This window comes from Gopherus evgoodei, chromosome 2 (assembly GCF_007399415.2).
Source record: "Gopherus evgoodei ecotype Sinaloan lineage chromosome 2, rGopEvg1_v1.p, whole genome shotgun sequence".
NCBI classification, from domain to species: Eukaryota; Metazoa; Chordata; order Testudines; family Testudinidae; genus Gopherus; species Gopherus evgoodei.
Genome location: NC_044323.1, coordinates 47,646,003 through 47,672,108, shown reverse-complemented (window position 1 = coordinate 47,672,108; position 26,106 = coordinate 47,646,003). Strand labels below are relative to the sequence as shown.

General features: G+C 40.8%; 1 protein-coding gene across 1 annotated transcript in view; it reads right to left on the bottom strand.

Moving 5' to 3' along the window:
- Positions 1–2,411: 2,411 nt before the first annotated feature.
- COL1A2 (collagen type I alpha 2 chain) overlaps positions 2,412–26,106 on the bottom strand; it is a 50,117-nt gene continuing 26,422 nt past the window's right edge. The window contains exons 29-52 of the mRNA XM_030550582.1: positions 25,675–25,728; positions 24,713–24,757; positions 23,305–23,403; positions 22,171–22,278; positions 20,338–20,391; positions 18,335–18,388; positions 17,596–17,649; positions 17,432–17,485; positions 17,217–17,324; positions 15,703–15,756; positions 15,538–15,591; positions 14,247–14,408; positions 12,527–12,634; positions 11,293–11,400; positions 9,230–9,283; positions 9,016–9,123; positions 8,785–8,838; positions 8,305–8,412; positions 7,547–7,600; positions 7,293–7,400; positions 6,104–6,350; positions 5,275–5,465; positions 4,158–4,400; positions 2,412–3,360 (exon numbers count right to left, since the gene is read on the bottom strand). Of these exons, the coding sequence (XP_030406442.1) occupies positions 3,214–3,360; positions 4,158–4,400; positions 5,275–5,465; positions 6,104–6,350; positions 7,293–7,400; positions 7,547–7,600; positions 8,305–8,412; positions 8,785–8,838; positions 9,016–9,123; positions 9,230–9,283; positions 11,293–11,400; positions 12,527–12,634; positions 14,247–14,408; positions 15,538–15,591; positions 15,703–15,756; positions 17,217–17,324; positions 17,432–17,485; positions 17,596–17,649; positions 18,335–18,388; positions 20,338–20,391; positions 22,171–22,278; positions 23,305–23,403; positions 24,713–24,757; positions 25,675–25,728 (2,430 nt within the window). The 3' untranslated portion in view covers positions 2,412–3,213. The remainder of the gene's footprint in view (positions 3,361–4,157; positions 4,401–5,274; positions 5,466–6,103; positions 6,351–7,292; positions 7,401–7,546; positions 7,601–8,304; positions 8,413–8,784; positions 8,839–9,015; positions 9,124–9,229; positions 9,284–11,292; positions 11,401–12,526; positions 12,635–14,246; positions 14,409–15,537; positions 15,592–15,702; positions 15,757–17,216; positions 17,325–17,431; positions 17,486–17,595; positions 17,650–18,334; positions 18,389–20,337; positions 20,392–22,170; positions 22,279–23,304; positions 23,404–24,712; positions 24,758–25,674; positions 25,729–26,106) is intronic.

Here is a 26,106-nt window from a genome sequence, read left to right as displayed (position 1 = left end):
TGTTTTAAGCACATAAATGATTGCTGAACTAGTGTTGGTCTCTTCCCCAAAACACTAATTAGATGAATAGGGTCAGTGCCTAATTCTACCAGCCACCTTTGCAGACATCCTAAGGTCTGCAGATATGCTGAAGGTACTTAGGTGCACCTAGGGACACTCAGACATGGGAAAAATTGTATACCCTATTGAGATCCTTTCACGTCTATCTTTCTAGAAACTAATTGGCCTCTCTCTGATCCAGGTGAGCACCAAAATATTTGCAGTTTTAAACACTGTATTTCATACATCAGTGGGGAAATATTTTTTAAAATAGGAAAATATGATTGTAGAGCTAAAATAAGAAAATGGTTGGTGGGTTGTGGGGCAGGATTAGTACGTGAAACTACTTCTCACCTATTTTTAAAACTGAGTAGAGTTTAAACTGGCAGTGACCCTTTAGTCAGTTTACTCAAATCCTTAGACTCAAAGGGCCATAATTTCAGCAGCCTGAACTTGGGCTCCATTTGTTGACATGTAAAAATGTGGACACATAAAGAACGCATTTTGAAATTGGGCCTTTAGTCTTATTCAGCTGTCCAGAAACAAGGCTGGAAAGGGGTTCCTTTTTTTGGTATCAGACTGTGGGGTTACACCCTTCCCCCTCATCACCCCTTTCTAGTTTGATCTCTCTCTCTTTGGATTCCAGATTGTTTAGAGAGGCGTGTCACCTCTCCAATGGTACTTCCACTCTGGTTACAGAGTGCTTTGTTCTGTAAACTTTCTGCAAATCTACCTTCACACAATATCTGTTAGCAAAGCCCATCTCACCACTTGCTTTATCTCCTCTGATTGTCCTTATGTGTTCTATGCTGCTGTCTGTCTCTGAAATGCCATCCTAATCTCAGACACCCAGAAATCCTAATCCAGTCAGAATTTCAGTCCAGCTATGTAAAGACAAAGACAGTAAATTCCTTGGGGTAGGGATTAGGGTGACCAGATGTCCTGATTTTATAGGGACAGTCCAGCTGTTTGGATCTTTTTCTTATATAGGCTCCTATTACCCCCTACCCTGTCCTGATTTTTCACATTTGCTGTTTGGTCACCCTAGTAGGGACTGTAGTAGCATCTCTTGTGTATTGTATAGTGCTGAAGGTACTGTTAGTGCTTACCAAAACATCCTCCTTACCAAAACATCCTCTAATAATATAGAGAACATTTTTTTAAATAGTTCCCTGGTTTCACTTCTGCATATGTATTCAAGAAAGTCAAAGCTCCTACCAATAGCAGATTCAACAGATTGTCACCAGCCAGGAAACAATGGCCCTTTGGAACCAGGGAAACTGGGTCCTCTGTCTTTTTCCTTCATCAGTGCTAAGCAAGAATCCAATCTTGCTGGTGCTGTCAGATACAGAGAGTGGGCGAGATGCAGATCCCCGTGCTCCCTCTGTACTTTTTGCACCCACTCCACCCCAGGTGGCATGTGGCCATGAATCTCTTGAATATTTTAAGAAAGGCAACAATCCATTATTGCTTATTATCAATAGTGTCACACCAGGATGCCTACTGCTGCCAAATTGTCTGTAGACTTTACAAAACAGAGATGTTGAACTGAAGAGTTGAGTAGACAAACATATCAATAAGCTATTTCCATATGGTCTTGAAATACAGCAAATAAATATCTCATTGCAACAAACAGGCAAAGACAGACAAATGAAACTATGTAAATGTATTGCATGCTTAGTTCAGAAGAACGACTTTCTCACTGCGTAGACTAAATGCCAGAAAGAGCAGAAAAGACTGTGTGTGTGTGTGTGTGTGTGTGTGTGTGTGTGTGTGTGTGTGTGTGTGTGTGTGTGTGTGTGTGTGTGTGTGTGTGTGTGTGTGTGTGTGTGTGTGTGTGTGTGTGTGTGTGCACGCAGAGATAAAATAAGATAATTTAAAATGCCATTTCATTTCACAGTTGGGCGGGGTGTGCATGATCAAACAATTACGTATTTTGCTATCTGGAGTAAAGAAAATATTATTTTTTCCTAGATCTAATGTTGGATCTGATTGCATATTCCCACTCTTGTCTAACTAATTTAATCAAAGAATTAGCAAAGAAGGACAGACCCTGGGTTATATCACATTTATAGTTTATAGAAAAAAGGTGAGCATTAATTGGCGCTTAATACATTACATTGTGTTATTGCTACACTATTAACTGTACTCAAGAAGGCTTTCAATGAATGTTTTAGTGTATTTAGCAAACAAATAATTCAGAACAATCAAATATGGGCCTGGATGTAGCCAGATATTTTAGCAGAAGTGTTGTATCTTGCTTTTTTTTTTAATTTTTATTTTTTTGCTTTAAGAAGCCAGGTAATTAACAATGCAGATACTGGGTACAAATATCTATTGATGCACTTAAGCAAGGAACTTTACTCATTCAATGTTTTCTTTTGGAACACTGGACATGCTTTATTTCAATTTTTTCACAATTTATTTAAACATCTCACATATACAAAATAGGTACAATTTTTTTTTGAGAAATGATGCTTTCTTTTTACCCATCGTAGAGGATGAATATGAGATTTAAAAGCATGAGCACCTGAATTTGGAGGAGAGGATGAAGATGGGGCGAGGGGAGAGAAATGATCCACATGCTTAATCTGGGGGAAAGATGGGACATTCTGACTAAAATTTTGAGACAAATTTCAAAGAAACAATACAACTTAATACAGAAAAGTGTTATTTCAAATGCTGCTAGCACCATCAAAGTTCAAGTATTGGAAAGATCCTCTGTCATACTGAAATTAGCACCTTTGTATTACGAATGGGACTAAAAGCACCTCAGATCATATGGAGAAGTACCTACTGTGAATGTGGATCACACTTGGCTTTAAGTGTATGAGGTAGTTTAAACCTTTGGAAGTTGTGGTTTTAAACTTCCTCTGTGGAAGATATTCAAAGGCCACAAGTGGTGCAAACTTTCATTATTTTTTATTTTGTTTTTTTACAAAGGCTGACATTTCCCAAAACAAGGTGTTAAAATCTTGAAAGACTTCTGAGTCCTTTTGGGGCTGTATTAAATTGCATTGCACAATGCTCCAATCAATCCTTCTCCTTCTCTTTTGCCCAGAGTTTAAGCAAGTAGATGAACAGAAGAAATGGAAGGAGTCAGCTTTCAGTATAAAAAAAGAAATGGCAAAGAGAGATTTTTTTTTTTTTGGTTTTAAGTTAGTTTGAGTTCATTCATTTGAAACAGACTGGGCCAATGTCCAAACCGAATTCTTGGTCAGCGCCACCAATGTCCAAAGGTGCAATGTCAAGGATGGGCAAGCGAGATGGCTTATTCGTTCTGTATTCAATGATTGTTTTGCCCCATTCATTGGTCTTTCTCTGTAAGATAATAATAGTGATAGTTAGAAGAATTATTGTGCTGTTTATGATACCAACATTTCTTCCAGTGAATTTAATATCTTCTGAAATCTGTTACAACCAATTTTGCTAGCACAGGTCATCAGTTAGATGCCGAACTACAGATCTTTCATAAAAAGAAACAAACATTTATTTTAATCTTTTAACTTAATGTATCAGCTATCTGATCACGCAGAGTAGCAGATTCTGTGTTCTGTCTTTAATATTGTAATATATGCACTAGAGATCAAATCCTCAGAGAGAGGACACTGCCACAGTCATTGGTCATTAAGCTCCACGAACTGAAAGAAGGGTTGAAGAACAGGATTCTCAGCTTCTTCCTGAAGCAGATAGTATGGAGATGCTTTCCAGTGGCTAGGCAGGATAAGGAGGAGTAGCAAGTGTAGGATTTTGGACTACTGGATATGCTGCATGTGTGGACTTTTGCCACTTCTCCCATTTGCACATCATTCCCTCTGTGCTCTGGGTTAGACAGCTGCATGCAGCTTTCTCTTTGGTATGTAGAGGGGTGAAATGCCTATAATGTGCTCTCCATCTTCCGGTTCCCCTGTACAGTGAAAGTGGGATATATTGGTGTTTTGGCCTGTGCACACCTATTGAGAGGGTGGTAGGATTCAGCAGTAGAGACTAACTATCTTTGACACAATATGAACTTTAATGACTAATGTCCTGTAGAGGAGATTGGTAATCTAGCTCTTTATCAATATCCAACTCTACCACTACAGTAAACAGGAAACCACGCTTCCAGTAGTACTTACAGAGCAGCCATCCGTAAGAACATTGAAAGTGAACCTGCTGTTGCCTTCAGCTCGTAGTTCAACATCATTGGATCCCTGCAGTATAACAGCCTTCTTAAGGTTGCCGGTTTCCTCATCCATGTATGCAATGCTGTTCTTGCAGTGGTAGGTGATGTTCTGGGAGGCATGGTTGGCCAGCAGACGCATGAAGGCAAGTTGGGTGGCCATGTCCTTGGAGGTCACACCTTCCTCGTTGTATTCAAACTAAAAACAGGAGGGAAGAACTCTAAATGAAATATTTGTTGAACTGTAATGGGATATAATATGCTCACAGGATGTGTGCACGTGTGTCTGAAGTGAACAGCGATGCTACAGGAATGTGAAAACCATGGAATTCAGGGGGTTGTGATCTTGAGCACTTTGAGATTTCACCACAAGGCTAAAAAACTACTCAGTTAAAAAATAACCTAATTAGATCTATGTAACTGAACAAATGGAATTATTTACAGTTGGGGGTTGTGTGTCTGTTTTTTTCATTATATTACTGGAAATTACAAATGAAAACATCCACACGCTGGTGGCATCTCTCTTTAATTATGGCAGTGCGAAGAGTTACGATGTCATAACTTTAGGAAGAATCCACTGACGTGTTTATATTGTAAACGTCTTCCCAAGCATGTCCAATATAAGTCAGAGCAACATGTTAAAGATAAATTGAATGCAAATTATAAAGTTTGCAAAAATGTAAGAAAAGTCCTACATGGATTTTTGATACATATTCCTATTCTGCGCCTGTATCCCCATACTGACTTGGAACATGCCTGATATACCAATTCCAGGCTTCCATTGAGCAGTAACTAGTAAAAATGTTAAGTTGTGATAAACTGTGTTGTGAGTATATAATGTTCTCAAAGGGAAACTAGGATGATTCCAACAAACCCATTTTGCAATTGTGACCAAAACCAAACTTTGAATTCTGCTCTCCAAAGATGAAAGTCTAGTGCATTCCCTCCTGTCCCTCCACTAGGAAAGTGTTTTCATTAGTCTGTGCTTTTGCAAAGGGTTACTGTGCAGGCAACTCTTTAGACAGCACTGTAGGAAACAAATTCACTCGAGTTTGCACTGTTTGGCCACTCACCTGTGTACCACCATTGATAGTTTCGCCAAACCACACATGCTTCTTGTCCCTGGGGTTCTTGTTGACATACCAGTTCTTAGTAGGGATGGTTTCTGGATTAGCATTGATGCAAGTCTCACCAGTGGAGAAGTCACAGTACACTCTGATGGCATCCATGATGCACCCCTGGTTGGGATCAATCCAGTAGAAACCTGTCATAAAAAAAAACCCAAGCAACCCGGTCACTAATAATGCATTCAGCCTCATGCAGGCACTCAGCTACTATGGTAATGGACATGGCATAAATACCCAGAGGGATAACATAGATACTACAGTTGTGTACAATATTACAGTGGCAACCTGCAAATCGCAAGAAATCTGTATTTGAATATTGCTAATGTGTGACACTGCATTACTTTCGAATGCTGAGCATAGATTATCATCATATTGATTTTGTGGTGGGGATTGCACCACAGTGAAAATGAAGGGAAACTCTTCAGGGTGAGCTTGTGTAATTGTGCTGTCAGTACAGGTAGGAGTTATTGTTTCATTGATGATTTATTAGTTTAATAATATCCACTGCCTGTCCAGAGTATTAAGAGTTAAATTTACCCTCTGGTCAATGGCCAGCCCAAGTACTATACACCACTTCAATACCACTAATTGGGCTTAAGAAGACTTAAAGTGTATATGCCTTGTGCTGGTTCTCAGCACAGGGGTACATTTCACCCATAAAGAATAAAACTGCTGACATCAGGCCATAGTCAATCAGGAAACCACACTGAAAGAATGTTACTAAGCTGAACACAACCAGCGAACCAGAAGAGGCATCCATCTAACATTAACGTACCACTGGTCCATTCTGGGTGACTGAGTCTTAAGTCACGACAGGTGCGGGCTGGGTTCTTCCTGGAGCCTTCTGGGGTCAGGAGGGTCTCAATTTGGTTGTTCAATGATTTCAGAGTGGCATCAACTTCATAGTCCTTAGGTCTGAGAGATGGCTGATCAGCTCGGTAGTATTCAGCATCATAGCCGATTTCATATCCACCACCATTGGGGCCAGGTGGGCCAGGGTGACCAGGTGGACCAGGTGGACCCTAAAGAGGTTCAATGTCAGAAGACAAAGAGTATCTCATTATATAAGTCTGGGCACTGCACTGATATGCACGCTACATCCAATACTGACTTGCGTGAATAGCCCAACTCTAAGGCACAGGATCCTCAGCTCTAGTCTCAAATAGCTGGTAGGGAACTGCTTTGTGATGGGTATTGCTGGGTAAAAGGGTAACAGATGCAAGATTTAGGGCCACTGCATCATCTTTGTGTATGTACTCACTGGCTACAAGCAGTAAGCAGTCATCAACTTGGATAAGGACTCTGCAATTAAGTCTAAGGTTGGTATTCTCATATAAAGAGTGAGAACTTAAATGAACAGCTGGTTCAGTCTTCTCATTTTAGGCCCATATTTAATTTACGTGACTATTTACTTTAAATGTTTGAGTGGAACACCAGAAATGTGAGGTCCAGAATCAGACACAGTCAGACTATGGAATAGGAATAATAATAATCATCGTGATATCACTTTTCATGTATACAGTGCTCTTAATCTGAGGGTTTCAAAGGGCTTTCCAAATTAAGACCAATATAGTTATCCCTATTTTACAGCTGGGGAAACCAAGGCACAAAAAGATTAAGTGACTTGCCCAAGGTCACAAAACATGTCAATGGCAGAACCAAGACTAGGACTCAGCTCTTCAGAATCCTAGTTCTGTGCTTTCATCTGTAGGCCCCCATAAGTAGTTGTACTATAGCTGTCTTTAATGCTATCCTGTAACAAATCTTAATTTTGTAGGGAAACATGTTAGAATGTGAAATAAAAAGTCTGCTCCTGTTTGAGAAAAAAGTAACATAGAAATCTCTTCCATTTTCTCGTCTTAACTCCTACTCCCCTGCCCCCGCCAACCACTGAGGCTATTAAGTGATGGTTTCAGCTTGTGCCCTTAATTTATCACAAAAAAAAAAAAAGAAATCAAACTTACACTAGGACCTTGGCTACCCTGAGAACCACGCACTCCAGCAGGTCCAATAGGACCAGGATGTCCATTGCGACCATCTTTACCATGAGGACCAGTAGGACCAGCAGGACCCTACAACAGAACAACAACTTCTTAATGAACGTAAACAATACAAGAGAAATAGGAATATATTTTTAAAACATCAGAGGCATTGGAGAGGGTTACTTGCCCTTTCCATATTTCAAATGAATAGAGAGTATTCACTTAAATTCCCATACCCTTGGACCAGCAGGGCCAGTGGAACCAGGAGCACCTTGATCTCCATGGTGGCCCTATTGGAAAAAAGAAAAATCACACCAGGATTAAAAACACTGATACACAGTTATATTAATATGATACTGGTCAGCCATGCCCCAAGGCTTGGAGCTCTGAGAATGGGAAGCTGGTATTGATCCTGCCTCCTTAGTGAAGTACAGTAAGAGTTAAAAGTAGCTGTTCTTGGGGGCATGGGGAGGGAAAGGCACCATACAATCAACTGGAATCTAAGGAAGATATTTTAAGACAGTAACATTCCTCTATATAAATAAAAGAGAGTTTTTTATTTAAAAGGTCAAAATTCTTAAAAGGAATGTCACATTTTTAAAGAGAATACAATCTATACGAGGATCTTGCATTTTTCTGTGCTAAAGTATTACAACATTGTAACAGAAACGGGTTAAATATTGTATTATAATAAATAATATGGTTTTAAATATAATGTTGGTCACATTTCAAAACCAATCTCTAAAATTGTGTCTCTGTGTTTTAAGAGTGCCGTACGACATTCATAGGAATAGTTTTAGAGGCCTTTTAAAAATTGATATTTTATGTGGACAGCAACAAACACTAAACTACCTAGGCATATTTCACAGCCTTTGAAAGATTTGCGGGGTGGTGTCAGCCTACTGAGTTGCACATATGAATCTTTATACATTGTGGTAATTTTATTTATTTCCATTGTGCTCCCCATTCTAAATTATTACAAATGTTTACTCACAGCAAGTCCGGGCAGACCCTGCAATCCATTGTGTCCCTTAAGACCAGGCATGCCCCTAGGTCCTTTATCACCTGGTACACCTTTCTCACCACGTGGGCCTTGTGGGCCCTGGAGAAGAAACACACAACAAAAGAAAAAAAGAAACATAAAATGGAATGTTTTGAAACATTTTCTAGACATAGTTAGCTGACATGAAAATGAATTATAAGTAGTCTACAGTATGTCATATTCTTGTCGTGAAACTTGCATATAGATTCTATTAACACATGTGGAATCTGCTCAAGGGAGTGTGGATCAGTCCCAGGGGAGGGAGATACAGACCTAGATTTGAACAATTCTAGGTATATAAATATTTTCAAATCCATAATGCTCCTCTCAGGACTCTATCGCCAAAGATTGGGTCCTTAATGAGCAATGAAGCATACATTTTCATTTCCTACTTAAATTTTTTTGCTGAGAGATTAAAAAAAAATTACATACAGCAAGACCTCTTGCACCAGCAGGACCAACAGGACCAGTAACACCAACAGGACCCTGAAACACGCACAAAAAATACATGTAAGCTATAACATCATATAAATGGAAAAGCTCAGTGCCCCGTGTATCTACGTGTTGCCAGGACAAGTGAGCAGTAAGCATTCCATGGTTGAGATCTGTTTTATGGACTAGCAAGTGTTTTAAGTAATATGAGAAATTAAAGTCTTATCTTACAGGTTCACCACGATTTCCAGGCTTTCCAGAAGGACCAGCTGAACCATGAGGACCTGGAGCACCAGCGGCACCAGCGGGACCATTGCTGCCAGGATAACCACGCTCACCCTAAAGACAAGGGAAGGTGAGAGGAAGCAGACAGTGTATCAATACTGGCTTTTTATAAGGATCGACACATATCTCCCACAAGTATGAAACAAAGCAGAAAGCTTACCTTGAAACCAGGAGCACCATCACGGCCTGGAGGACCATCATTACCGGGATTACCCTGTTAAAATAGCATTAAGAAACCAGTCACCCTACTATCAACAGAGAGCTGTGCATCCTATTGCAGTTCCTTGTGAATATGAAACTTATCAGACATAAAAAAAAAAAGACAGCACAAATCTTGACAAACAAAAACAACCAATCAACCAACCAAAGCCAAACTTCACGTATTATATTTGCTACCTACTTTCTGGATGGATACTGACAGGTTGTACAATTTTATGTGCCGTATAAAAGCCATCCTCAGACATTTCAAAACTGTTCAAGTCGTATAAAAGACCGGATGGAATTCAAATATTTTAGAAGGCAGGGGCCAGATTCAGTAGAAGAAGAAAATTGTTTTTCATCTCCAGCCTTTCAAATGATCTTCATATCAATACAGCAGTAGCCTTCACTTAACAGGCACCCTAGCAAAGGGCACTCTGCTTACTTGAAAAACGTGCCAGTGGTAAGGGCTGACAAGGGAGTGGTGAAATCAATGTAGTGCATTACACAGACTTCAAACAGTAGATTCATGGCCCAATTACTCTATTTGTGGTATTTCATTAGGGCCAACTTGTGTTAGCAAGCATACATTTCTTCCTCTGTGACCTTTTGGCTGATTTCAGCTGCTTCCCTGATGTTATGGATGTTTAACTAGTGTTCTTTTGATGTGAACATCACAGAGTTATTTATGTTTTAAGAAATTCATGAGATAAAGTGAATGTTCTCTGATCACACTGTGATCCTGTGAGCATCTAATAACCTGAGGCATCACTTAAACTTATCAATTAAGTTTAACCAATGTGTACCAATCGAGGGGATTATTCTACAATTATAGGAGGCAGAATAACTTATTTATACTTTTTTTTTTACGCCCCAGAGGATTAGATTATGCATGGCTGCTGTATGGCTGGGCAAGATGCCTTCCTCACAGCATGGTTGGGCAAAGGGTTTCCTCTCTCAAGGATTTGTCGTCCCCCCCCCCAGGGAAGGGGAAGAGGGCAGAGAGGAGGTGGAACAATAGCCCTCCCATCCAGCTTGCAGAGCAAGGCCAGTACATCAGTGGGAGCAGATGGCTCCCCCCACACTCTCTCTAGTGCACAAGAAGCAGCTTCAGCACTGATTGTGCCTCTCTCTGGTGCTCCTCCTGGACAGATGGCTTCATGTTGTCCACTGCATAGAAGTGTGGCTTAAAAGCCATAGTCTGCTCCTTAACGTTTTTAGACGGCATATGTGATTTTGAAACCCTTATCTTTTCTGGGCTCTTTCCCGTCAATTCAAGCACACAGGGAGATATTATGCAGTTAACTCCCACTGTTTCTCTGATAGTGCTTAAAACATGCTAGGTGTTGTGCAATCATTAACAGCTTACATTCTGAAGGCTTGAGGTATAAGCTTAATTTCTGTCCCTTAACATTGGCTTTGAATTCAAAGGTAAGACTTTGTTTTTTGGCATTATGTGTATTGCATTCCTCATTCAATGTTATTTTTACATTTCACTAACTCACTGCAAGAGATACAAATGCTGCAGGGGTGAATTATGTCTAAATGATGTTTGGTTTTGAGTACTTTAAAAATTATGGGATAACCAGCCTCCCAGATAAATTTTTCCTTCTAGCCCTGTTCTCTATCCCCAGGATAGATTATCTTTCTCAGCTCCTCTGATGGACTATTATCTTCCTCCGACTCCTGAGTCCTTGATTTGGCTCATATTGCCATAGTGCCCAGGAGCCGCAGTCATGTTCGAGGCCTTATTCTGACATGATCCCTGCCCGGAAGAGCTTGCAGCATAGGAGGTGAGGGAAGCTGACTGCCTTCCCACTATGATTTGGACTCACTGCTCCATCTAGGACCCCGCTGATGTGGGGCCTGGATTTCCAAGGATCCTGCTTTAATCTGCACCTAAAACTGTGTAGGATGTAATTTTGCTAGCAGAACTTTTTCCAGCAATGTCCTGTTTTTGCACATATGTTCCCCATCATTCTGAACTACCCCCCCTTCCCTAAAACGATATATAATGTAGCTTACATCACGGCCAGCTTCACCAGCAGGACCGTTCAGACCAGGAGAACCCGAGGGGCCAGAGGGGCCACGTGAACCGGGAGGACCGGAGATACCAGCAGGTCCTGGCTCACCCTAGGAAGGGAAAAAGTAGGACACTGTATTGCATTTCACATACTGGCTTTATCGAGCAACACTTTTCTGAATATTTATTTCTGCCCATGAACTACACCCATAGAAGAAATATCTCTTTGAGGAGTTCCAGAAGTAAAGCAGAATTTGGAGAAACAAACATATGCATCTGATTACAAAAAAGCAATCTTCTTTACTGCGTGCTTTGTACCTTCTCCCTCCCCCAGCCAATGCAGGAAAGAAAAGCTTTATAGTGAAAGATTAATATTATACATCCTGGAACAGGTTTTCAAAAGGGGAAGTGCCGAGGGTTAGCTATAAATGCATGCCTAATCAATGTCCTCATTTCCAGACACAAATAAGGTGGTTACAGTTGAAAATGACTGTTGAAATGCACAATATCCATGTGTATGTGTGTGTGAGTGATTGTGGTAATTTGACATGCGAGTTAGACACAAAGTTGCAACTGGATTTTTGCATGCGGTCCTAGACTCCTGCCATTTGGAAAATCTTGGCATGTGCTTGAAAACCTCTCTCTCCCTCAAACAGAAGCTGGTCTAATAAACGATATTACCTCATCCACCTTGTCTCTCTAAGATCTTGATGAAGGTGGATTTGTGACATGAGCATCTGTGTGTCATCTAAAGAACATTTTAATTCATAAGTGTATAACTGACTTGATTTAGCCCATGGGATAGAAAGTAAAAGAGAACCTCATTAATTGACATTAATGATGGAGAGATCCATTACCAATTACTGTGCACTGCAATTAGTGGGAAAGTAAACACACAAAATTAAAAAGAACAGGGGATAAGGCATACCAAAATGTAAGAAGGGATTTTTTGGGAGTGCAAATTAAGGGATGGAATGTATGGATTAGTATATTAGTCAGAATTAGTGAGGTTCTACTATACTTTAAATCCCAAATCTCAAAATCAGTCTTACTGTGTCTTTGAAGCAAGCATTAAATATAGTGAGCCACTCTTTGATCTCACACCAATTTTACATTGTTCTGGCTCCATTGATCAGAATCTGGTTCTATATGTCCTAGATTAAATGTTAAAGAAAATGTAAATTTTATCTCTGGAGCGGTTTGATAAAAGCAATATAATGGATGTCCTGGACTCACGTTTCCTCCAGAAATGCCAGGAAGACCACGTTCTCCCCGAGAGCCAGGCAGACCAAGGATACCAGGAGCACCAAGAATACCCTGAGGTCCTGAGGTACCAGGAGGACCCTGAGGAAGGAAGAAGAGAACATCAAATGTTATGGTCCTTGTCTATAAAAAAGGGAGCTTTCCAGTGGCATTGCAAATCTGAATGGATTTTTTACCAACACTAAATTTTTGCAATTTGATTTGATCCCATAATTGAACCAAGTGCTTTCAGAGGAATCTCACTAGGTGGTTCTCAGCAATAATTCCCATACAAGAGACGTTAGACATTCTGTATTTTCCATTACATTTCAAAGTTAAAGTCTCTAATATATATAGTTGCTCAAAACTCTTCCAACAAAAATATTTTCCGATGAAAAGTTTTGTTGGTGAAAAATTTATTTTTCTCCATGTTCTGCTGAGCCCTTGTAATATCCCATGCCTTTGGCATGCCATAGAGGGATGGCTGTGCATAAAGATTGTGGTATTTTTCAGAACAGTGATAGCATAAATCTATTTAATGAGATGCAATATTACAAAAACTGATCCTCTAGTCTTTGGAAGGATTTAAAGATACCAGTGTGAAAGTACACTCTGCTGTTGAGGGTCCTTTGCTGTACTCGTCTATTTTGCTGAAATTGTGAAGGGGTGAGCTAGGTTTTTCCAAGAATAGCCAGCTAGGGTCCATATTAATTTATGCCTATGCAATGTGAGTGTAAAATGTTATTAAGTCAGGTGCAAATGACTATGCTAGGTATAAAGTAGTGGGGAATCAGGCCTATAGCTCCATTATCCAATATTTCCAATACAGAATTAGATTTTCTTGTTCAGAAATTTTCTACAAAGATTTACACTGGATATAAGGGAATTTTTTTAAGTGTGATGCATAAAGATTTAACTACACAGCTTTCATTAGCATTATTATCAGTTGCATGCACAAATCATATGTGTGGCACAACTGTTTGCTGTAAATAAAATAGATCATGGAAAGAATAACTGATAGAGAAGTAGACAGTGATAATCCAAGGTAGCCTATACTCTAGGACCTCAAAATATCATTTTGACCTTAGCAGGGCTAGTAATTCTGTGAGTGCAAGTTGAAGAGCGCTGATCAATTTTGTTGTTGTTGTACAATTTTAAACCTACAGTTTAGATCACTTAGACCTCCATCCACTTATTAGGGATTCTGATGCATAAGTGACCTGAAGTTGTCTAAAACATACAATTACAAATGCCTTCCTTAGCATCATATTTGGTCTTTTATTGTGTGGAAAAGCAGCATGCTTGCCTCATAGTTTAATGGCAGAAGCCAAATTCTGTCACCCTTACTCAGACCGAATAGTATGTTCCTCTGCAAATAGCCCCCCTGGTCTCAGAAAGGTGTTCTCAGACTAATATACTCCTTAGCAGGAGTAAAGGCAGCAGAAGCTGACTCAGAGAACTTACAACACACTTTGCCTTTCACAGCCCCGATTCAACTGAGTACTTAAGCATGTACTTCACTTCAAGCATGTGCTTAAGTCTCATTGACTTCAGCGGGATTTAGGGACATACTCAGAGGGAAGCATGAGTTTACACACTTTGCCAGATAGGGGCTAAAAGAGAAAACTGCCAAAGCACAAGACCTGTACTGGGATTTGTAATATTTACATTAAAAGCAACATTTAGGAATGAGAAGAGATGTTGTGTGACTTACAACTGCACCAGGCTCTCCAGATGGACCTTTCTCACCAGCGAAACCAGCTGGACCAACGACACCTTGTTCACCAGGACGACCAACTGGACCAGTATCACCACGTGGGCCTCTAGGACCGTCTTTGCCAGATTGGCCAGGAGGACCAGGAGGACCAGTGATACCCTAAGATTAAATATAAGCATTAGTTCACTATCCTGAAGAGACAGAGATTATTCATCATCTCTCAATGAAACAAAAAAGGCACTCAGCAATAGTTTATTAGGGATTTAGGCCCAGATCCTCAAAGGTATTTAGGGGGGTCTAACTTTCATTAGAAAGTTAGAAGTTCCAACCTCTCCCTCCTTTACTCACCATGTATGTCTGAAATCAATGGAAGTACCCAGTATGAATAAGAGTGGTACAATTTGCCTCAGAATAAACTATAGTCTTGGTTCAGTGCCTACTGGCTGTGATTGTTCACATTATTGTAATCAATTTTATAACGGTATTTTCTTCTTCCGGTCTGGCTGGACCCTTTATAGCAGCTTTTAGCTCTGTCAGACATGTGGTGATATCCAACATAATTAAATACCGGAATGTCAGACAAGGGAAAAAAAGAGGTCTTTTTCAAATGAATGGATGCACCTTCATGATGCATGTGCCAGCCTTTGCATGTGTTATTAGATTACATACTGGATCTTAAAGAAAAATTTTTCCCACCCAAAGCTTAAGGGTCCAAATTTTCAAAAGGAACTAGTGATTTTGGGTCCCTTCATTTTTGGGTGCTCAACTTAGGGCAATTTAATGAGGGCAGAATTTCAGTTTTGAAAATGTAGGCAAAAAGTGATTTTCTGCCACTCTTTCCCAAGCTGAGCACTGCCTTACCCTAGGAACACTCCCATTGAAGTTAATGGAACTGCTCCCAGAGTAAGTTGCTACTCAGTGTGAATACAGGTGGCAGAAACTAGCAGAAAAGACACAATTTACAAAGGTATTTAGGCACCTAGAAATGCAGACACATGCCTAATGGGATTTTCAAAAGTGCCTAGGCACCTACTCACAACTGGGGGGGGGGAAGGGAGGTTTGAAATTCCCTCTAAGTACCCATCTGCAACTCTGTGAACCTAAGTACGTTTAAACACCTGGTGCTAAGTAATTAAGGGCCTGTTTCTGATCTCAGTTACACCTGTGTAATTCAGGATTAACTCCTCTCACATCAATGATTTATATAGATGGAACTGAGATTGGGATTTGTCCATAATGGGGTTCAGCCTGTCTGTCGTCTGATAAACTACTTTCACCAATTACTTACAGCAGGGCCGGGAGGACCAGTTCTGCCAGCTGCTCCAGGGAAACCAGTGATACCCTACAAATAAAAATCAAGGGGAAGGTGAGGGCTGAATCATTGGAAGGTGAATCGTTGAACGATGATTCAAAGTCAAGAGAAAATGGAGGTGTAAGAAGCTTAAAGACTTACAGGAGGACCAGCATCACCGCGACCACCAGCGGGACCTGCAGCACCAACGGGACCCTACATGCGCGGAGGAGAAAGGGAAAACGATGAACCAAACAAAAAACCTCCAAAGTTCCAGATATAGAAAAAGGTCCCAATCCTACTCTTGACTAAAGTTAATGGGAGTTTTGCCATCAACTTTAATGGAAGCAGGATTGCTCTACCCCTTCCAATATCAGAGTACATATTTGAATACTGGGAACAAATCTGAGTTCCTTTGCTTAGCTTTCACTCAAACCTTATGCAGGTGAACTCATGGAAGTCAGCATACCAAGGACTTGGTACAAACTGAACAAGGGCTTCAGGCTTTAAGTGAAAATTTTTTCAATTTAAACTGGCTTCCAAATAGTACATGCACACCCACAAACTCCGAAACAAAACAAAATAGCGATGGCTTAGTTGGCAAAGGGCATGAAGAAATCACTTACATATGTGTTGTATGGATATTACAACAACTCTATATAGGTTGAATAAGGCCAAGGCAGGATACTGCTCTAGCTGGAAGCATATGGAGAAGGGTAAAGCCCTAAACAATCCCGTAAAGAAATTTACTCTTGTAAAGTCTCAAAATGGGAATAATTAAAGATCTAGGTCCTGACTTTCAGCATCTTTTCAACATAGTTCCCATGTCTTACATTACATCATTTGGATGTGACAACGGTTCCATCAAAACCACATGTGCAGGTGCACATGTACAAGAGGAGTATGGGTCTGAAAGTCCAGCCCCTAAGGAACATATTTATCTTTGATAGGATGCCATTAGTGAGGGATCCTCAACTTTGGAATTTACCTACAGACATCTCTTTGTTTGGCCCAACACAGCCTCAATGTATTGACCTTCATAGCATGTTGCAAAACTTATTTATTTTCCTAACCTCTGTCTGAAGGAGTCAGTTGAGTGGACATGAACAAAGTGAAGGAGGTTTTGTGTTAGGAGGAATTTAATATTGAGCCTGGCTGAACCTGAATTTTGTTCTATGTACTTCTAAAAAATTAAATTGTACACTTGAGCCCAGAGTCTTGGCTAGGTGCATTTTTATAAACAGGAAATAAACAGACTGTGTAAATTATAACAGCTTTTGTTAAGAGAAATGAATAAAAATCTTTATCACAACTATTAAAATTTGTTAACAAGAAACTTGACTGCAGGTGTATTGATGATCTCAGGTCTTCTTAGTAACCTGGACACATTTATGGTTTTGCTTTTAACTCAAAGTTTCAGTGTTTTGAATCAAGATCAGAGTCATTGGAGGCAAGGGCATTCATTTGAGTTTCCCAAATAAACTGAAGATAAAGTTCTCACAAACCAGAATCACCACCTTTCTTGCAGCTTAAAACTTTAGTTTTGAAAGTGTGAAACTTGGAGAGAAACAAACAAAACAAAACTGTTGAAAGTTCAAAGCCCACTTGCCAGCTGTCCTGGTTGCATAGTTTCATCAAGGGTCAGTGTATTTTAATAGTAACTTCAGTTTACTTACTGCTGGTCCACTATTGCCAGCGGGTCCAATAGCACCCTGTGGACCAAGTTCACCCTTAGGTCCTTTCTGACCCCGCTCGCCTTTAGCACCAGTTTGGCCAGCGGCACCCTAAAAACAAAGAGAGGAATAAAAAAAAATGTTCAAAATATATTTTGAAGGAACACAACAACAGAATGTTGCAGCGTTTGACAGTGAATCGTACACTTGGTACTTACAGGAGGTCCAGCAAATCCGTTAGGGCCAGCAGGACCACCCTCACCACGTTCACCCTAGAGTGAGATAAGAAATACCCAGGAATAAAGCTGTCAGCACTCAAGAGTAGTTGTTTTCTGAATGTAGCATTTTTGCATCTGGAAATGTTCTCTAAGTTGCTACTTACGGGAGCACCACGAGCACCAGCAGGGCCAGCAGGGCCAGCAGGACCAGATTCACCCTAAAATATACCAAAGAACATTTTCACTATGATGTGCCATTGGCAATCACATTGACTGTAAGCAGAATGGGGATGTACTCTAGATAATATGGCCTTATCTTTGATTAATGAGGGAATTATGTACTCATTTCCCCTATGCCTGCAAGTGAGAAGAGATCACCACTACATATTACTCTTCATCAGAAATACGCCAGTTTTCACCTATTTAATGCTACTGAGTTGCATTTTTCACATGGTTTTTGGACATTTCCTGAAATTGTCACCAAGAATTAAATGCTGGTGTATTTCAAAACAATGATGAGCTGATATGTGTTCCTCCCTCACCCCTGCCTGCTCCCCTCCCCACCAGAATGCTAAAGTGTGCAATCAGAAAGGCAGAGCCCAATCCAGAACCTTCTCTATGTTTGGGCCCACTATACGCCTACAATTCTTCCCACCCTGACCCGTTTGCCTAGGACAGAGCAGTGCTGTGGCAATCCTTCTTCACTTGCCAAGGAGGTTTTATAGCCTCTGGTAGCCCTCCCAATATGGGCAGTATATGAAAGATTTAGAACGTCTATTTACAATGCTAGCTAGAATGGAATTTCTTTTTATTCTAAACAGAGACTGGTTATATTTTCCCCTGCAGCCTTTAAATGTTCATGCAAAAGTTACATTGGTAACAAAAAAGCAAACGGAGACATACCCGATCACCAGGGCCACCAGCAGGGCCAGGGGATCCAATGGCACCAGGAATACCCTAAAGAGGAAGAACAGAAACATGGCATGATTTCTGGTTACATACATTCCCACAAGCAAGAGTGGCCATTCTTTCTGCTCCACTGCCTTTTCTTTCTGTTCTTCCTTCTGGAGACAGCAGTGTGACAATTGTTTTATTAGCTATGAACTTATATGATGCAAAACTTGGGAGGAAAAAATGTTTCACTACTCTCTTCCTCCCAGAGTACAAGTTCCCAGGTGGACTGTGAGTATCCCAAGGCCTCTGTGAGCCTTCGCATTAAAATGAGCGCCTCCTTGAAAAAACTAATGTGCCTTTGCGGTACAAGAGGTCTTCAGTTAGAACAAATTAAAAATGAGCTTATTGTTACTTCACTGTTTCTGCCATTGATCTACACTCATAACTCTCATTGACTTTTGTTGGAGTCCACACACTGAACAATTGCAGGGTTGGGCCCTTAATTTGTATGTGTCTATTGTTTACCCCTTTTCCACTTAATCTAATGTATAAAGGATATATAGGGTCTGATCCTGGAACCTTACTTGAGTAGACCCATTAACTTCAATGAATGACTTACTTGGCTCATATGAGTTTTACTCCTGTGATTCATGGGTTTGCAGTTTCGGGCCCATATAGTGTGAATATTTGTAACTAAAGGGTAATGTGACATTGCATAACTGTCTGAGTAAAGCAAGGCCCTATACTCAGCTTAATGGCATTTGTCTGTATGCAACAAGATAACTCAAAAATGCAGCATCCAATCAAGGAGTGTTCTAGCCATCAGTGGGCAGAACGCTATTGATTTTTGTGAAAATCAGAAAAGCGGATGGGGGGCACACAAAGGCCCTGGTATTTGGTTAACAGAACCATTCGCTTCAGTCATGTCTGTAATTGTCTATAGATCAAAAAAAACAACAACAAAAAACCAGTTGATGGCAGCCATCAACACCTTCCCACACTGTCTCAGCCCTGTCCATCTTCCAATACAGGTTAAACACCCTGAATGACTTATCACCAGGCAGAAAGAAAAGAAATACTAATGGTGCTGGTAATGGGGGAAGGGAGGAATGGGGGGCATACAGAGCCCAGGCATGGGGGGAGAATGGGGAACCCTGGTATGGGGGGGGAGAGAAGAATGGGAGGGCGCACAGAGCCCAGGCATGGGGGGAAAGGTGTGGTAGAATTGCAGGGAGTCTTGAAATAGAGGGGGATGGGAGGGTGGCATACAGGGAGCTTGTGAGAGGTTGGAATGGAGGGATGCAAGGGGTCCCTGGGTTGTTCAAGGAGCTCAGCTAATGGAAGCAACGAAGTGTGAGATCCTTAAGTTCATTAATGCAAAACATTTAGTGTCTTGAGACATCTTTGGTTCCCTTCCACTAGAGAAAACTGGGACTTCGGATTAATCCTTCTCAGTATTACTCAATAAAGTTATTATTTTACTTTGCTGGTGTATTTCAAAGCTTTTCTTTAAAATATGGAGAGCTGAAGTCTAAACACCATTTTGTTGCTGACCAGGACTGGCTGCAGGTTTTCTGCCACCCAAAGCGTCATGAAAAAAAAAAAAACCCAATTGGCGGCACTTTGGCGGCAGCTCGATCGTGCTGTTCCATTCTTCAGTGGCAGTTTGGTGGCAGGTCCTTCACTCCCTTTCTTCCTCTTCGGCAGCAGCTCAAAGAGAAAGAGAGGGACTGAGGCACCCGCCGCCGAATTCCCGCCGAAGACCCGGATGGGCCGCCCCAACAGCCGACAGAATACTGCCCCTTTGTATTGGCCGCCCCAAGCACCTGTTTCCTTAGTTGGTGCCTGGAGCCAGCCCTGTTGTTGACTTTTTAAAAGACCTGAACAGATCTTAGACTCTGGGAAAGGCTTGAACATGCTCCTGTAAATCTTGTTCATTCCCCTTCAACAGAAGCATTTCTGAAGTGTCCGGAGCTAAATTCAGTGATAATAGAATGACTTGATATACTTACCCGAGAGCCATCTCTTCCTGTTGCCCCAGTTTCGCCTCTGAGGCCTGGTAAACCCTGGAAACAGGAAAAAACAAACAAACCCATCATGTTATATTGTTAATGAAGGCCAGAGACAAAAAGAGATCTAAACTCTCTATTCTAAGTGCATCATCTTGGTGCCCACTCAATTCTTATTCATACATGGAGACATAATTCCTTCCTTCCTTCATGTGCAGTTATTGTATGTGTATCTTAAGTGCAGAAGGAAATCTTCATTTTGGGGCACATTCTCTTTTTAACATGCAGACTGAAATCTGACTCTCCTGAATGAGAGTTTAATAGCAAATGCATTGCTGAGTGCGCCATTGCTTGTGCTAAGCAGTGAGTTGTGGAGTGAAGTTGCAGAGGAAGAGGAATGACAAAGCACAAAAGAAAGGTTAAAAGAGTTGCAAGCTCAGCTCTCCTTCTCCCAGCATGGAAATCCTGCTCCATAGCCATAAACCTTCCTCCCAGGTGACAGCGTGTTTGAATGAGATTAAAGATTCAATTACAAATTACAGCTGTGAAAAAGTTGAGGGACTTGCTACTGATCTCAATCTGGCTTGCACCAATGTGAGATATGAATCAGGCTGCTCCCTCCCCCTTTTCCTTTGGCCCATAAAAGCTGTATGTACAAATTCTTCTGGGAATCCGCATTATACTTTATGCTTAGAGCAGGAAAAATAATTGTTGAACACAATGGGAGCATATAAATGGTTACATAGTGAACGAGGGTCACAAGAAGGATAGTCATTGGCCATCACTGTAGCCTCAAGGAATCAGAATATGATTCAGCCCTAATTGTTCTTCTCAAATATGTACTATGCTTTGCATTGATCGACATGGCAGCTACCTGGATACTGTATCTTATAAAGAGTGTCAGGCAATTCCAGGCCTCATCCCTTTTTGACTGCATCTTTAGCTGAATGCCGTTTGATTCCTTTAGTCAAAACCAATGAAGCAATATTGCCAACGTCAGGCTTAGAGGTCATCCACTAGATTTCATACTCTCACAGCCCGAGAAAGGCTTTGATTGCTGAGATATTTCTCTGATTCCCCTTGGATACCTAGATTACTCATACACTTAGGCACTTCACATTTGGAGTATCTGACAAAATGATACTAGATTTTGCAGTTCATCATTGAGTTTTATACACAGTAGTAATATGACTGGGATGAGTTGCTTAGGCAAACTGAAGGGAATTCCTAATTCCAAAATTAAAATAAGAGTTTCTTAATTCATTTCCCAAGAATAAAATTGTGAATAAATCAGCCAGATGAAAGAAAATACCGTGCAGTAAGTATGAAACTGCTTACGTGTATTCATTCTACATTTGCTAAACTGCATATCATAAATATTACAGATCCTGTAACTAGTGCTCAGTCCTCAATGAGTTGTAACAAAGTAGGCGGAGCCCTTTTTACATTGCTTCATTCTGACTGTAATCAGTACTCACTGAAGACAAGTTTAATATATTTCTCAGTAAACTCATGGGGCCCTGTCCTGAAAAGTGATAAGTGACCACTACTCCTACTGAGTCCCAAGGGTAGATCAAGGGTGCCGGCCTCAGAGAGGAGGCTTTCAGCACCTCACAAGATCATGACTGTTGAGAAAATAGCCCATTTACTCCTGTGCTAGTGATGGGTTTCTGTGAAATACGTTTCACATAACTTTTCAGCTTTGGTGAAAGTTATATTCAGGTGACCTCTATGTTCAATTGTTTATATATAAACACAAACAGTCCCCCCCTCTCTCCCGCAAACTGTGCACATGTGTTTCAGTTGCAATGAAATTGGTTGAAACTGGTGACTTACCTTTTCACCTTTGCCTCCTGGGACACCAGCAATACCTCTCTCGCCTGGGATTCCACCAGGGCCAGCTGGGCCTGGACCACCAGCGGCACCAGCATTGCCAGGTTCACCCTAGCAGTAACAAGGGAACATGTAAGAAAGGAATGCTTTGTTCTGTAAGGGTCTCAGCAAAATTATCTTAGCATTGAATTCCTCATCTTTCTTCTAATTTTTGAAAGGACTGACTCAAGAAATCATTCTTATCTTCAAATAGTTCACCTCAAATTTTAGAAGATTTTTTAAAACTTATCCCTGTGGTAGATGGGTGCAACTTCATTGCTTTCAACAGAGTTCCCTGAAGGCAGTGGAGTAGCGCTTGTTCGCTCCATGGCTGAATTTTGCTTCAGGTGAACAGCCTGATCTTCCAGAACAACAGTAATCTTCCATTTTGCCGAGGAACCTGCCCCCTCTCCCATGTCACCCCAGTTTTCTACTAGAGAAAAGGCCCAAATCAAAACCATTTCCCTGACTCTTTAGAATCTGGAAGTCTTGACAGAATGGAGCCTGGATTCCAAACTCAACTTTACTGATGAGATTTTGCAAAGATAAGACAATGCCTGGCTTTCCTTGTTTCTCTGTGACTTTAGCTGTGATCCTCAGTCACTAAATGATGCTCTTGCTTCCAGCTTTTGCAATTTGATCTGTGGGTCAAGTGAAACTTAAGCATTAGATTCACTCGGGCTTCAACCAGGCTTTGTTTTTGTGGGGCAGTTTGTGTCAGCAAATCATTGGGCTCACACGTTTCCACAGATATCAGTAATTAAGATATAGAAATGTAAGTGCTAATGTTTGCATTGATGAAAGTTTGGCACAAAGAGTCAGGCACATTATAAATCCAGTTCAAAAGAGGCAAATGGAACACTTAGCTAACATAAATTGTATCAGTGATTCTTAGCTGGAATCCCATTCCCATCCTTTGTGAAGGGAAAATGTTCAGCGCCTAACAAACTAGTACACAGTAGGTCTCAATAAAGCTTTGCCATTTGACACCACCTGAGGATCTGGCCCACTGTCTCAAGGATATATGTAGGTAATTGTCATCAGCATCAAGTGGAGTTATGCACTCGGTCATAGCAGTAGCAGTTTGCAAAGTCATACCTTGTTACCATCAGGGCCTGGTGGGCCAGTTGCACCACGGCTTCCTATGGAACCTACAGGACCAGCAGCACCGCTTTCACCTGGAGCACCACGTTCACCCTGAAAGAGACAAGTTGGTTTCAGTTGTCCTTTATAAACCAGAGCCATTAAGTGATTGTTTATTTGATGTGAGTTGTGCAAACTAAAAAATTACATTGGCATTCATATTGTGTAAAATATATTCCATGTACCCTTTTGAAGGGCCTGGTTTGCCAAGACCTTGCACCTTGTGCAGTCACTTATACCTGTGCAAACTGGGTGCAAAATGCAAACAAATCAGAATGGCAGTTTTATACCCACTTCACTAGGCATTAGAGGATCTGGTCCATAGTTTTTGACACATACCTATCAATATAAAACCCCCAAAGCTTTTAAATTGAGAGAGATTGCCAGTTAAAATACAAATATTTTCTAAGCACCAAATTCTGCCTCTGGACAGGGTGCACACAACTTCTCTTAACAATATCCATGTGCACAATTGTGAACTGATGCCCCACAGGCCAATTTGGGGGCAGGATTAGGATTAGGATTCTAATGTGGATCCACCCAAATGGAGCAGCTCACAGGATTAGGGCCATCGTAACTATCAAACAAGCATCTTTATTGTCTGTTTTAACTCAGTAATGCTCATTATCACCCCTAAGAACATTAAGTGTTTATGTATACAGTTTTTTAAAGGAAAAAAGGCATCTCCCAGCTTCTAAATGTTTTGAAGCCAACCGGATAGTTTTCTGATAAGCAGTTTAGGGACAACATAAATAAAATGTAAATTATGTCTCCTAATCAGAGCGTTTCCTGCAGGAGAACAATACTGCCATGAATTCTCTGCTTCAGCTAGTAGCCATATGGTCATATTTTGAAAAGCAACTAGTTAAACATGGGTTTTAAAGAAACAACGTCCAGCCTTCTATGCCCACCACAGCAGAAGTATAGCGTTTTGTCTACTTCTGAGCACAAGCAGGGGGATTCTACATTACTTTGTGCAATGCAGAGAAGCTTCTGCAGCATCTCTTTACACTATCATGCTAGGGCTGGAGGTAAGATAGGTTTGGAAGTGACTAGGTGTGTTGGGGTCATGGCTAGTAGTTTAGTGCACAACATACCTGATCCATAGCACAAAGAAACTGATTGTTTTCACTGTGCTTTGGGCCAGGCCTTCTATGCATATGCAGAGGTCAAACATGACATGGGAGGGAGCAGCAGGCCATTCCCATTATTTTCCTACTACATGGGAGGATTAGGAGGCCCGGCACATGCACTGGGGCTGAGAATTCTCATTCCTCCTGAGTTTAATCAAGTCTTATTAGAAATGTACATAAATACAGCTTTTTCAAGGCAGTTTGAAAATGTACTATGAAGAGTAACTTACTCTTGGGCCAGCAGGACCAGGGAGGCCAAATTCACCTGGAATACCCTAGACAAAAGAGAAACATGGCTAAGTTAATTTCTAAAGCAAGCTTGTCATGATTGTTGTGGTTTTACATTTGTTTTTTAAATACTAGTTAGAAATACTTTTGAGTGCAATAACGTATGACAAATATGGCACATCACAACCTGGTCTTCGGTGCACAAAGGTGGGGGAGGATAAAAGGGCACAGAGACCCTTTCTGCCCCAAACATGCAGCCAGACAGTATCCCATCACACTGGCAGGTCTAGCTTTCAATCTTATGCACACTCTGGAGGCCTGCTTCACCACTGAGTTACCCCAATTTTATGCCCATGTAATTCAGTAGATTTTAATGGAATTACACTGGCATAAACTAAAATAATGCTGCAGGAAAAGCAGACACTCAAGTTTTTGAATGGAAGTTTTATGTCAAATAATTTCCATTTATTGTCAGTCTATTTTTAAAGATTCAACCTGGAATACTAGTGTAAGTCAGATCAGGCTTGAAAAGTCATATCAGGGTTTGTCTTTGTTCATACTAGAACTCTGAAATAAGAAATACTCTCAATTGCTAAGTGAACATCTTGATTTTTTGCTGCCTTTAATAATGAATTAGATAGAAACTTTGCATACAATATGGAACACTTTTCATTTTGGTAAATGGAAGATCTAAACTAGACTTAGTTTTTCTTCACCTTATGTATGAGTTTACTCACAGCACATCAACTGGGGGAGGGAGAGCTCAGTGGTTTGAGCATTGGCCTGCTAAATCCAGGATTGTGAGTTCAATCCTTGAGGGGGCCATTTAAGGATTTGGGTCAAAAATCTGTCTGGGGATTGGTCCCGCTTTGAGCAGGGGGTTGGACTAGATGACCTTCTGAGGTCCTTTCCAATCTGATATTCTAACTGTCACTACTTACAAACCACTGCTTGCATTACTCACTCTGTCACCTGGTTTACCAGCTTCACCAGCAGGACCTGAGGGGCCTGGGAGACCCTAAAAGAAATACACATATGAATAAAGTTATTACCTGACATACTGAATGCATTTCAGACTGTTACAGAAGAGCCGACACATATTACAGCAAAGCAGCAGTAAGAGGCCAAGTTTAGAACATGAAAGAACAAGGGACATGTTTTGCTTTCAGGGCGTGACTGAAAAACTCCAGATATTTCAATAGGCCTTTGATCTGGTCCTAAGTTATAAGAATAATTGTGTAGTCCCACTGCATGGCAGTAAAAAAGGACATCTAGGCCCAAATATTTTTGACACTCATTCATACATTGAGTGCTTTGACACAATTACACTGAAGAAGTCTAAACATCTGAGATTTCAGCTGGCCAGAGAGATCTACCCAGGAAGTTCTGAATGGGC